General features: G+C 53.8%; 1 protein-coding gene across 1 annotated transcript; it reads right to left on the bottom strand.

Annotated features, from left to right (window-relative positions):
• Positions 1-2,320: 2,320 nt before the first annotated feature.
• CA4 (carbonic anhydrase 4) lies at positions 2,321-11,569 on the bottom strand (the record flags this gene model as incomplete). The annotated part of the gene is made up of 8 exons (XM_080714028.1): positions 2,321-2,512; positions 4,566-4,726; positions 4,841-4,907; positions 5,337-5,426; positions 5,544-5,689; positions 6,187-6,342; positions 7,348-7,395; positions 11,530-11,569. 8 exons carry the CDS (start codon positions 11,567-11,569, stop codon positions 2,321-2,323), a joined length of 900 nt encoding a protein of 299 aa, XP_080570154.1.
• Positions 11,570-12,106: the final 537 nt, after the last annotated feature.

Raw genomic sequence — 12,106 nt, 5'->3', positions numbered from 1 at the left:
CCCGCATCCTGGCTGTGCAAACGGAGGAATGGCGACTCTCCAGCAAGGTTGGAGTGAGCCATGCCCGGCACACAGTAGGCACTCCATAAATGTACTTCATTCTGTGCTGAGAACCTGGGAGAAAAGAGCCAGTGCCCTCACAGAAGCCAGGGGTGGCCAGCGCTGTTGGTCCTCTGCCTTGCCCAAACCTGGCCAGGAAGTATGTGTGTGTGTGTGTGTGCGTGCGCGCGCGCGCGTGCAACTGTGTGCACCACTGTAATCACCCCAAGGGCCAAGGGAAAGTGAAAGTAAGAACTGGGGGGCACGCTGCACCCTTTGGGGGACCTTGGTAGCTTTCCCCCTCCCAGAGACTGTCTCTGGAGCTGGGTCAGGCCAGGGCAGCTCAGAACCTCCTGCTCCACCTGCCCTGCCTGAGGTGGTGGCCCCCGCAGAGCAGAGCAGAGCGCAGGAAGCCCTTCAGGAACACAGAAGAAATGGCCCACGGCCTCCCGGGGCCAAGGCCAGGGCAGTAAGCCACCAGCTCCCGGGGTGGCGGGCCAGGGTGACTTTGCTAGCAGACACACGCATCACCTGCTTTGCCTCCAGGCCATGGGGAGGTCACGCAGGGACAGAGGCCAGTGACCTGAGCCCCCCGAGGCTGCACAAGCTGTGCCCGTTCCCACCCCTGCTGTCTAGGTTTACTGTCATGGGGCTGGGGGCTAGGGGAGAGCTGTGGCTCCCCTGGTCCTTTGCAAAGAGCTGGCACTTCCTGGTTCTACTACCTTGGTGCTGGCTGGAGGCTGCTTCCAGGGCAGGGCCAGGTGGGGTGGCTGCAGATGCAGGGGGGAGAGCTGGTTCTGACCTCAGAGCCCAGCCCCTGGGGAGGAGGCCACCCACATCCCTGAAGGCACATGGGAACCCGGGGAAAACAGGCTGGGTCCACAGCCCCCTGCCAACGGGACACGGCTGCCTGCTGTTGCCATGACAACAGCAGCCTCCCTCTCCACCTGTGTGGTCACCAGTGAGGGGGTACTTATTCTAGGTCACAAATGGCAAGGGGAGGGAACGGGGAAGGAGAAGGGAAGCAGCCCTTTCTCCCCAGGTAGCCAGGTTTGGGTTGTCCCTCTGAGATGTGTACAGGTCCCCTCTCTCCTGAGGGCTAGCTCCCACTCCTGTCCTCCCAGCCCGGGCAGTGCAGTGGGCAGCCCTGGCCCCTGGCTTGTGGCTTGTTCTTCTCTGTCCCCTCCAGCTGCTGAAGGCTGTGGGCTCTGAGAGTCTGGGGTGCAGGCCTGACCTGGATGAAGTGGCCAGGATGAAACTTGGGGGTCCCTAGCTTCCTGGTCCACTCCTCGCAGCCCTCCCCACCTCTCTTACCCTCCTGCCCTCCCTGGGCCCCAGGAGGGGAGGGCGCTTCCTGGCAAGCCCCATCCTTCTCTTCCTCACACCCACTGCGGGCTCCTCTGCAGCTCCCACCCTGGGCTTTGGTGGCAGCCTGGGAGCTGTCCCCTGTTCCTAACCAGCCAGATCACAGCCCTGGAGACACCAGCAACACAGGACCCTCCCAGACCCCATAAGCTGTGTCCCACGCACAGCCCTCCGCTCCTCCCTCCCAGCCTGCCCGCCATTTGCCCCAGATGCCCTCCCTCCAGGCTGGACTCCCCTGGCCTTCCTCCCCATTGCTAGCGGCCCCTCCCCCGCCGCCCATGTGGACACACCTGCCCTGCTTTGCCCTCTCAGAGTACTTATGCCTTCTGATGTCCTAGAACACGTGTGCCTTTTATTCATGGGCTCTCTCTCCACTGGACTGTGAACTCTGGGAGGGCAGGCATTTTTTTTTCTTTTCTTTCTTTCTTTCTTTTTTTTTTTTCTTTTCTTTTCTTTTCTTTTTTTTTTTTTTTGGTGGTGGTACTGGGGTTCCTGGAAACCCTTCTACCTCCGGGCTATACTCCCAGACCTATTTTTATATTTCTATTTGGAAACAGGGTCTATTAAGCCAGTGAGGCTGGCTTTGAACCTGCATCATCCTCCTGTCTCTGTCTACCAAGCGCTGGGATTACAAGCGTGCACCTATACTCCCAGACCTATTTTATACTTTATTTGGAAACAGGGTCTCACTAAGTTGCTAAGAGCCTCACTAAGTAGCTGAGGTTGGCTTCGAACCTGTGTGATGCTCCTGTCTCAACCTCCTGAGTACCAGGATTACAAGCATGCACCACCACACAGCTCTCCAAAAATATATCTATATTTTAATCTCCCCAAAATCCAATCTGGGAAGCCTTAGGAACGGAAGCTGAGTCTTCTAAAGGCTGAGGTTGGGGGCACATGTCCAGCAGGGCAGCCGTCACCAGGGGAAGCCAGCCATCAGGCAGCTGAGCACGCAGACCAGCAGGGTGGGCAGAGGCAAGGGGACCAGCTGTCCCGGGCTCCCGGACCTAAACACTGAGCGTTTTCCCAGATCCTGCAGGGGCCTGACGTTGTCCGTCATTTTCAACTTCCCATTGTCGTAGTACAGCTGCTCGGAGAAGGCCAGAATCTGTGGAGGGAAGCAGGCAGAGCCTTTCTCATGCTGTGTGACCGCCAAGCCCTCATCAGGAAAGAGGTGCTCCCTGGCTACCTCTGCAGATTGTTACAGAGAACGAGGGCTGTAAGATTTCTGGTGTGTGGGGTAGATTCCCATCAGCCTCCCTTCACTCACGATTTCTAGGTCCTGAAGTTTAGTGTCACGACTGCTCTCATCCCTATTACCACAGTAGGGCGGGGCTCATTCTCCATCCATTGGCATCGGGCTGGGGGCTTGTTGGGCCCCAGACGCCTGGACCCCACCCTCAGGATTTCTGATTCAGTCGGTCTGGGGTAAGGCCTGAGGATTAGCATTTCTAGCAGATGCACGGATCCAGGGGCCACTGTCGTGAGGTGAAAGTACCGCCGGGCACTTGGGTCCTACTGGCTTCCTGGGGGGGTGCACTGTCGCCACTCGCCACTCGAGTACCACCTCCTCATGGAGGGATTTCTTCCTGTCACTGACCAGCCACTAGCCCGCCCAGGACTCCCCAGCTGGTCCCCTGCCCTAACAGGGTTTGACCTACTGACTTCTGGAAGGGGTGTGTGTGTGTGTGTGTGTGTGTGTGTGTGTGTGTGTGTTTACTGGGAATTAAAGGGGGGGGCATTCTACTGCAAGCTATACCACCAGCTTGCTTGCTTATTTATTTATTTATTTATTTATTTATTTATTTATTTATACCAGGGACTGAACCCAGAGGCATTCTACCTCTGAGCTACACCCCCAGCCCTTTTTTACTTTTTGTTTTGTTTTGTTTTTTTGCGGTACTAGGGAAGAAACTCAGGGGGCATTCTACCTTGAGCTATACCCCCCAGCCCTACTTTTTTATTCTTTATTTGGAAACAGGGTCTCACTGAGTTACAAAGTAGCTGAGGCTGAGAACTGTGATCCTCCTGTCTCAGCCTCCCAAATGCTGAGATTACAAGCATGTGCCACCATGCCTCACTACTTTTTTTTTTTTTTTTTTTTTTTTTTTTTTTTTTTTGCGGGTCTGGGGATGGAACCCAGGGGCATTCAACCTCCGGACTATATCCCCTGCCCTATTTTTTAGTCTTTATTTTGAAACCGGGTCTCACTGAGTTGCAGAGGGGCATTAAGTAGCTGAGGCTGTCCGTGCACCGTGATCCTCCAGTCTCAGCCTCCCGAATGCTGGGATTACAAGCGTGCGCCACCACGCCCGGCTGCCCGGCTACTTTTTGTTTTTGAAACAGGGTCTCGATCAGTTGCTGAGAATCTCACTAAGTTGCTGAAGCTGGTCTTGAACCTGTGATCCTCCTGTGTCAGCCTCCCAAGTACTGAAACACGTGTTCAGCCTTTTCTGACCACCCCTTCCACAGCCTCCCACCCAGCTCTCAATCCAGAAAAAAAAAAAAGCCTAGATCCTTTGATCCTTCTTTTTCCTCTTTTTCTTCCTTCCTGCCCCTCCCTCCCTTCTTTCTTTTTTCTTTCTTCTTTCTTTGTACCAAGAATTGAACCCAGCGGCACCCTACCTCCAAGCTATACTCCAGCCTTTTTTATTTTTTTATTCTGAAACAGGATTTCATTAAGTGTCAAACTTCAAACCTGTGATCCTCCTGTCTCAGCCTCCCACATACTGGAATTATAGTATGTGGGAGGCACCACATTCCACCAGATCTTTCTTTCTTTCTTTCTTTCTTTCTTTCTTTCTTTCTTTCTTTCTTTCTTTCTTTCTTTCTTTTTCTTTTTCTCTTTTCTTTGTACTGTGGATCTAACCCACAAACGTTCTACCTCTGAGCTACTCCCAGCCCTAGTATATCTTATTTTGAAACAGTGTCTCACTAAGTTGCAGAGGGCCTTACTAAATTGCTGCTGGTGAGATCCTCTTGTCTCAGCCTCCCAAGTACTAGGATTACAAGTGTGTGCCACCACGCCCGGCTCAGATTTGTCTTGTCTGTCTCCTCCAATGACTATCCAAAGATTGAACCGATGCGCCTCCGCTTCCTGGGACTCAGCTCGGGACCGCTGGGGGAGGCAGCGGGAGGCCACGCCCTGCCCAGCCCTGTACCTGCTCTCTGTGAAGCTGGATAGGCTCTGGGAACACAGTCCAGACGACCGTCTCGTCACAGGTTGGGGTGGTGAGGGAGCCGAAGTAGCGGTAGTAGTGCCTCAGTTTCCCCTCCTCAGGAAGCAGGTCCTTCAGGCTGATCTCCACCGTGGTGTTCATACCTGGGGTGAGGAGCAGAGCCCTCACACCTCGCTCTGGGAGACGGCCACCCTTGCACCCCACTCCTGCCGCTTCCCTGGTGGGAAGAAGCCCCCACCTGCCCCATGCAGGCTCACCGGGTAAGGAGATACTAGAAAGTGCATTCACCAGGGGCTGGAAGGCCTCGTTCTTCTGGTCTCCTGCCTTCAATGGAAGGGAAGGGGCTTGAGACAGCTCGTGTTTTTGTTTTGTGTGTGTGTGTGTTTGTTTTTTTGGTGGTACTGGGGATGGAACCCAGGGGCGTTCTACCTCCGAGCTACACTCCCAGCTCCATTATTTAGTCTTTTTATTTTTGAAACAGGGTCTCACTGAGTTGTGGAGGGCCTCACTAAGTGGCTGAGGCTGCCACAGGCCGATCCTCTGGTCTCCACCTCCTGAATGCTGGGATTACAATCGTGCGTGCTCCAACACGCCCAGCTGAGAGGGGCTCTTTCTGGTTGGAAGGGGTCAAGCCCTTTCTGGGATGAAGGCTCCCCACTGGCCCCAGGGGCATTGGAGGCAATCACCCAGGCCTCTGCTAAGAAGAGCTCCTCTTAGCACCTGGCTCCCTGGGACCTGGGGGCCGAGTCCTACCTTCACCAGGAAGGCCAGCACCGCAATCTTGTCCTGGCCCTCTTCTTTGGAGCTTGAGGTCCCCTTCTCTTTCTCATGTACAATATGCATCTGGCAGAGGGTAGGAGGAACAGAGACAGGGCCTGTGAGAGGCTGGACCACTCTTCTTGTCCGAGATGGGTACACACTGGAAGCCCAGCCAAAGCACAGTGGGAAAAGGCCCCTCACCTCCATGGCAAAGCGCTCCCCGTTCAGGCTGTGCTCCGAGCCCTGGTCTAGCTCCTTGGACCAGTGCAGGTGAAACTGCGTGGCCTGGTACCTCCCAGCCAGGCCGCCTCCAGCAATCCTGCTCTCGTTTCCCAGCGTCACCTTCACTGGGGGACACCAGAGGAGCCTCCCTTCAGCCTCTCCCAGCCCCAGTCCAGCTGCACCTAGACAGGATCCCCTCTCCTCCCTCCTGCCCGCAGCCCCAGAACTTTCCCGCAGCTGCCTCCCTGCCCATACATCCAATGCAGCTCTGCCCGAACCCTCCTGGGCTCCACCCTCTCTGTGGTGCCTGAAGTCCAATCTCCTCCTGTGCCCTGGGTGGCCTGGGGTGGGGGTGTTCCAGCCCCTCCTCCCAGCATCGCTCTCTCTCCTCCATCCACAGGAACCACTTCTAGTCCCTCGCTGGTCCCAGGCTGCTCATGCCTCCCTGCCTTTGCAAAGGTCATCCCTGCTTCCTGGAACTTCCCTCCTCCGGCTCCAGACTGGTCTGATGAGATGACTCAACACACAGCTAGTGTGCCTCCTCTCCAGGAGTCCTCCCTGATTGTCCTCCCCTTGCCAGGGGTTTTCAGCACGTCCTCCCCCAGCCCTGCCTGACACCCACCAGTGTGCCCGTTGTTCTCGACGGTCCGACTTAGCTTCTTGTCATAGCAGGAAAAGGAGAACTGGCCCAGGTTGGGGTCCAGCTGCGTCTTGGAGGCAGTGATGTCAACAGGGGACTGGCGGCTCTTCTGGCAGTCTCCACCCCACTCGGCCGGTGCTAAGAGCGGAGGGAGGGGGCAGAGAGCAAGGCGCCTTGACCTGCTGAGGGCGGGAAGCCGCCCTCCCTGCCTTAGACACTGGCCGGGGGTGGCATGGTCGGGGACACGGATGGTCTGTGACCTCTGGGGTAGGGACAGCCTCCTGTGCCAGGTACATCCCTGGAGCTCTGAGCTCTGGTTTTCTCAATTGTCAAATGGGCATTTGATGACAACCAGTTTCCTGGGGACAGAAGTGTAAAGGAGCTGGGTGGGAGGGGGTGCCGGGAGCTGTGTGGTGTGGTCCCCGGGAAGGGCCGCTTGTGACTCAGCAGTATCTGTATCCAAAGAGTGGGTGAGGAAGTGAGCCTCGGGGCCTGGCTCCCCACACCCTGGCCGCTCCAGTGCCCAGCTAGGTAGAGGCAGGACTGTGGTGGGAAGACAGTGGACCCCAGGGAAAGGGCTCAGCGATCGAATAGAGAGCAAGAAAGGCCCACCAAAAGGGTCACTGGGGTAGAACCAACTATCCAATGTGTGGAACAAAGGTGAGCTGCAAGACAGTCTCTGTCTCTGTCTCTGTCTCTCTCTCTCTCTCTCTCTCTCTCTCTCTCTCTCTCTCGTGTGTGTGTGTGTGTGTGTGTGTGTGTGTGTGTGTGTTACTGGGGGTGGAACCCAGAGGCTTTTCTACCTCCGGGCTATAATCCCAGACCTATTTTATACTTTATTTGGAAACAGGATTTCACTAAGTTGCTGAGAGCCTCACTAAGTAGCGATTCTCCTGTCTCAGCCTCTCAAGTACAGGGATTACAGGCGTGCGCCACCACGCCCGGCTCAGGTCTCTCTCTTTACAGTTGCTGCAGACTTATTTCCCAGAGAACTCCCCCTTCTTGGGGACAGGAGGTACCAGATGCAGGCGCAGGGAAGGGCTGACGTCTTATGGAGGGAGGGCTGCTGTCACCCTCGGCCCCGCCCAGCCCAGGCCTCCGGTTTGACCCCTTGGGTAAGTGTGCCCACATGGTTGTACTTACCCAAGCACTTAATGGTCTTGGCTTGAATGTCATAGCACCAGTGTGACTCTGTGGGGGAGAGAAGGCTGTGAGGTTGGGGGAGCACGCGTCAGCGCAGCTGTAGGCAGCACATCTCTGCCTGTGTGTGGGCGGGGGTTGGGATGGAGCATTCCTGGGGCGTGGGACTGAGGACCCAACAGGCCTAGGAATGTCCTCAGCCCATGGGCCGCCACTGGCGGGGCCCCTCGGAGGCTGATCAGCTTCATCCCTGGGGAGCGGAATACACTTCAATCAGTGGCCGCCTCCCCTCCCTCCAGGGGAGGGCCCGCAGAGAGGGAGGAGGAGGAGGATAGCCCCACCCTAGCACCCTCGTGTTCAGACCCTTTACTCTTTTTTCTTTTGGTTTGGAGGCTGAACCCAGCATCTACCTGTGAATTACATATATATATATATATATATATATATATATGTGTGTGTATATGTATATATACATATATATATGTATATATGTGTATATATGTATATATATGTATATATACATATATATACATATATATGTGTGTATATATACATATATATACATATATATGTGTATATATACATATATATATATATATGTGTATATATATATGATGGGAGGGGGTGCCGGGAGCTGTGTGGTGTGGTCCCCGTGAAGGGCCGCTTCTGACGCAGCAGTATCTGTATCCAAAGATATATATATATATATTTTTTTTTTCGGTACTGGGGATGGAACCCAGGGGCATTCCACCTCTAAGCTACACCCCCCAGCCCTAGTTTTCATTCTTTATTTTGAAACAGGGTCTCACTGAGTTGCAAAGGGCCTCACTAAGTAACTGAGGCTGTCCACAAACCGTGATCCTCCTGTCTCAGCCTCCCAAATGCTGGGATTACAAGCGTGCACACACCTGGCTGGACCACAACTGGCTTATTTTTATTAATATTTTTTTGAAACAAAGTCTTTCACTAAGTTGCTGAGGGACCTTGCCAAGTTGCTGAGGCCTGAACTCAAACCTGTGATCTACCTATCAGCCTCCCAAGTATTGGGATTACAGATGTGCATACACCTGGCTGGGACTATTTTTTCATTTAGACCCATTTTTTTTTCTTTCGTGATATGGGGTGGGGAGGTAAAACCCAGGGGCATTCCACCTCTGAGCTACACCCCAGCCCTATATTTTATTCTTTATTTTGAAATGGGGTCTCACTGAGTTGCAAAGAGCCTCACTAAGTAGCTGAGGCTGGCTGCAAACTGTGATCATCCTGTCTCAACCTACAGACTGCTGGGATTACAAACATGAGCCACCATACCCAACTGGCTAGACCTATTTTTTTTTTCTTTTTCTTTTTCTTTTTTGTGGTATAGGGGTGGAACCCAGGAGCTTTTCTACCTCTGGGCTATACTCCCAGACATATTTTATACTTTATTTGGAAACAGGGTCTCACTAAGTTGCTGAGAACCTCACTCAGTAGCTGAGGCTGGTTTTGAACCTGTGTGATCCTCCTGTCTCAGCCTCAGAAGCGCTGGGATTACAAGCCTGCACCCATCACACCCAGCTAGACCCATTCTTGACTAACCTCTCACAGCACAGTGTAGGGACTGTAGAATCCAGTACCTCTGAGGGAAAAAAAAAAAAAAAAAAACTTGCACTACAGCCAGGCGAGGTGATGCATGCTTGTAATCCCAGTACTTGGAAGGCTGAGACAGGAGGATCACAGGTCTGCAGCCAGCCTCAGCAATTTAGTAAGATCATGTTACTAAAAGCACGATTGTGTTAAAAAAAAAAAAGTAATAAATCCAGGCATGGTGGCGCACGCTTGTAATCCCAGTGCTGGGAGGCTGAGACAGGAGGATTGCGCAGGTTCAAAGCCAGCCTCAGCTACTTAGTGAGGCTCTCAGCAATTTAGTGAGACCCTGTTTCCAAATAAAATATAATATAGGTCTGTAAGTGTTCCCCAGAGGTAGAAGGCCCCTGGGTTCCATCCCCTGGACCACCAAAAAACAAACAAATAAATAAATAAATAAATAAATAAATAAATAAAATAGGACTGGGAGTGTAGCTCAAAGGTAGAATGCCACTGGGTTCCATTCCCAGTAACACACACACACACACACACACACACACACACACACACACACACGGCTGCACTACAGATTGGTTCAAGTTGTGGCTATGTGCAGAGGCATAGCCATGTGGGAACCTTTGTGCTTTCTGTTCAGTTTTATTTTTCTGTAAGCCTAAAACTGCTCTAAAAATAAAGTTTCTATGTATATATAAAAGCAGGGAGTGGTAGCACATTCCTGTAATCCCAGTACTTGGGAGGCTGAGACAGGAGGATCGCAGATTGAAGGACAGCCTCAGCAAGTCCTGAGACTAATCTCATCAACCTTGGGAGACTCTGTTTCAAAATAAAAATAAAATCAGACTAGGGGCGGAGTTCAGAGGTAGAATGCCCCTAGGTTCAATCACCAGCACTACAAAAAAAATTTTTTTTAAATGGATGCAGTGGTGCATCCCAGTAATTCCAGCTACTTGGGAGGCTGAGGCAGGAGAATCGCAGATTCAAGGCTGGTCTCAGCAACTGAGCAAGACTCTGTCTCAAAATAAACTAAAAGAAGTTGGAAGCCTGGTGGGGCGGCACACACCTGTAATCCCAGCATGTGGGAGGCTGAGGTCGTAGGATGACGGGTTGGAGGCCAACCTCAGCAATTTAGTGAGACACTGTTTCCAAATAAAAAATTTAAAAAGGACTGGAGCTATAGCTTGGAGGTAGAATGTCCCTGGGTTCAAGCCTCAGTATCAATATAAGGGGAGGAACTGGGGCTATAGCTCCATGGTGGACCACTTGCCTGGAATCCCCAGTATTGAAGGAAAAAAAAGGTGCACAGATCATTGTATCCAGACCTATTTGAGCCACTTAAAGAAGCTGTGGATTTAGGGGCAAGTCCCTTAATCTCTCCGAGCCTCAGTTTTATCACCTGTAAAATGGGACTAACGTGCCCACGCCTTTGGGCTATGGGGAGGATTAAATGAGGGACGGCACAGAGTGCTCCAGGTAGGCAGGTGCTTAGTAAATTCCCATGGAAAGTCTGTCCCACCTGCTCCTGCTCCCTCCCCCCAGCAGCCTCCTGTCAGGGAGCAGATGGCCCAGGCCAAGGGAGGGAGAGCAGACACGGAGAGTAAGCTGGCAAGAACTCGGGCAGAGATGAGGAAATTCCCAAGAAAAGCAACGCCCCGGCTCAGCCTCTGAGCACTCAGCCCTCCTGCCCCAGTTTTCCGGGCTCCCCATCTCTCTTGGGTCTGGGCGGGGGGAATCTCGGAAACAGAGACCGGGTGGGGTGGAGGGAGGTTCCTAGACCCAAGGAGCGAGCACCCTGAGGAAACTGCCCTCCGGGTCCCCAAGCGCCACGCTGGGTTTTCGAGCTTCCCAGCCCTGCAGCAGTGCGCTACTGCCCTGCTGCTTGGTCTTTTTTTAGCTAGCGAAGCAGTGTCTTCCCATGGCACTCCCTCCCCTGGGAGCTGCTGCATCAGGGAAACCCCCACGTGGGTCAGCTCCGCAAAGGGCACTGGCCACGTCCCATTTGAGCCCGTCCCTCAGACAAACAGAGCTTTCTTTTTCTGGGGGTGGGGGGAGGGTGGTGCCAGGATGGAACCAGGGCCTACGGCTTGCTCTGCCCTGGAGCCCAGCCCAGAAGGCACAGCTCTGGACAGGAGTCTCTGCACCTGCCTTCCAGCCCTGGGCTGCCTCTGCCTTAATCTGTGCAAAGAAGGCAGTTCACTGGTGCCGCCACCCAACTCCCAGGGCTCCTGTCCTCCAGATGAAGAGCCAGCAGTCACTCACGCTGTGAAAGGCCACTTGTTAAGGTCCTGGAGGCAAGAAGAGGCCTCTGAGGAGCCAGCCCGTCCTCTACACTGGAGGCCCATGGGGAAGCCATTTCAGGAGGGGCCCTGCTTCAGCCAGAATCCTGGGGGTCAGCTGGGAAGGGCCGATCTTCACCAACTTCTTCCAGGACTCATCTGGGGCGTTAGCTTTCCTTAGAAATCTGCTCTTCCCTGGCCCTGGCGACAGCTCCCGGGTTAGTAGTGGTGACCTCTGATCCACTGTCTTAATCACAGAGACTTTTGACCTGGTTGGATGAACACTCTTGTAACTACCCTCTCAGGAGGAACTAGGAATCCACACTGGTGACGAGGCCAAGGCCAGGGGCCAGGTCTGTGTCCATGGAGTGTGGGTGGGTGCTGGCTCCTCATCAGGAGGAGGCGGGGGGGGGGCACCCATCAGCTCAGGCTGCAGGGCTCAGTCACAAAAGGGTCACCCTTGCAGAACACTGCCATCCCGATGTCTCGGGCTTCCAAGAGGACCCCCCAGGAAAGAGAGGGGCTACTCCTTGGCTCCTGGTGCCAGGTCCTACTTAGTCCATCAGCCCTGTCCAGAGATGGAGTCAGAGATCTGAAAACATTGCCAGTCACCCAGCCACTGGCCCCCATCCTTAGTTTACCTGCCACCCCACCCCCCTTCTCGAAAGATGAGCAAAGAAGCCGTCTCAATTGGACCTTGCTCTCGCTCCCAGGGAAGCGGGGGATCCTGAAAACCAGCTCAGCAAAAGCTAAGTGTGTCCCGGGCAAAGTGTCCACACCTCCTGGCCATGGGTCTGGGGCTCCGAAAGGGGCCAACCTGGTCATTCGCAACCCTGTAACTCCGCAGCCTTAAGCCCCCTGTGGGCTGATGAGTGTGGGAAGGCAGTCCTCGTGAAAAGCCT

Source organism: Muscardinus avellanarius (genome assembly GCF_963383645.1).
Source record: "Muscardinus avellanarius genome assembly, chromosome: 16".
Classification (NCBI taxonomy): Eukaryota; Metazoa; Chordata; class Mammalia; order Rodentia; family Gliridae; genus Muscardinus; species Muscardinus avellanarius.
The sequence above is the reverse complement of the archived record's forward strand: the minus strand, read 5'-3'. Positions and strand labels throughout refer to the sequence as shown.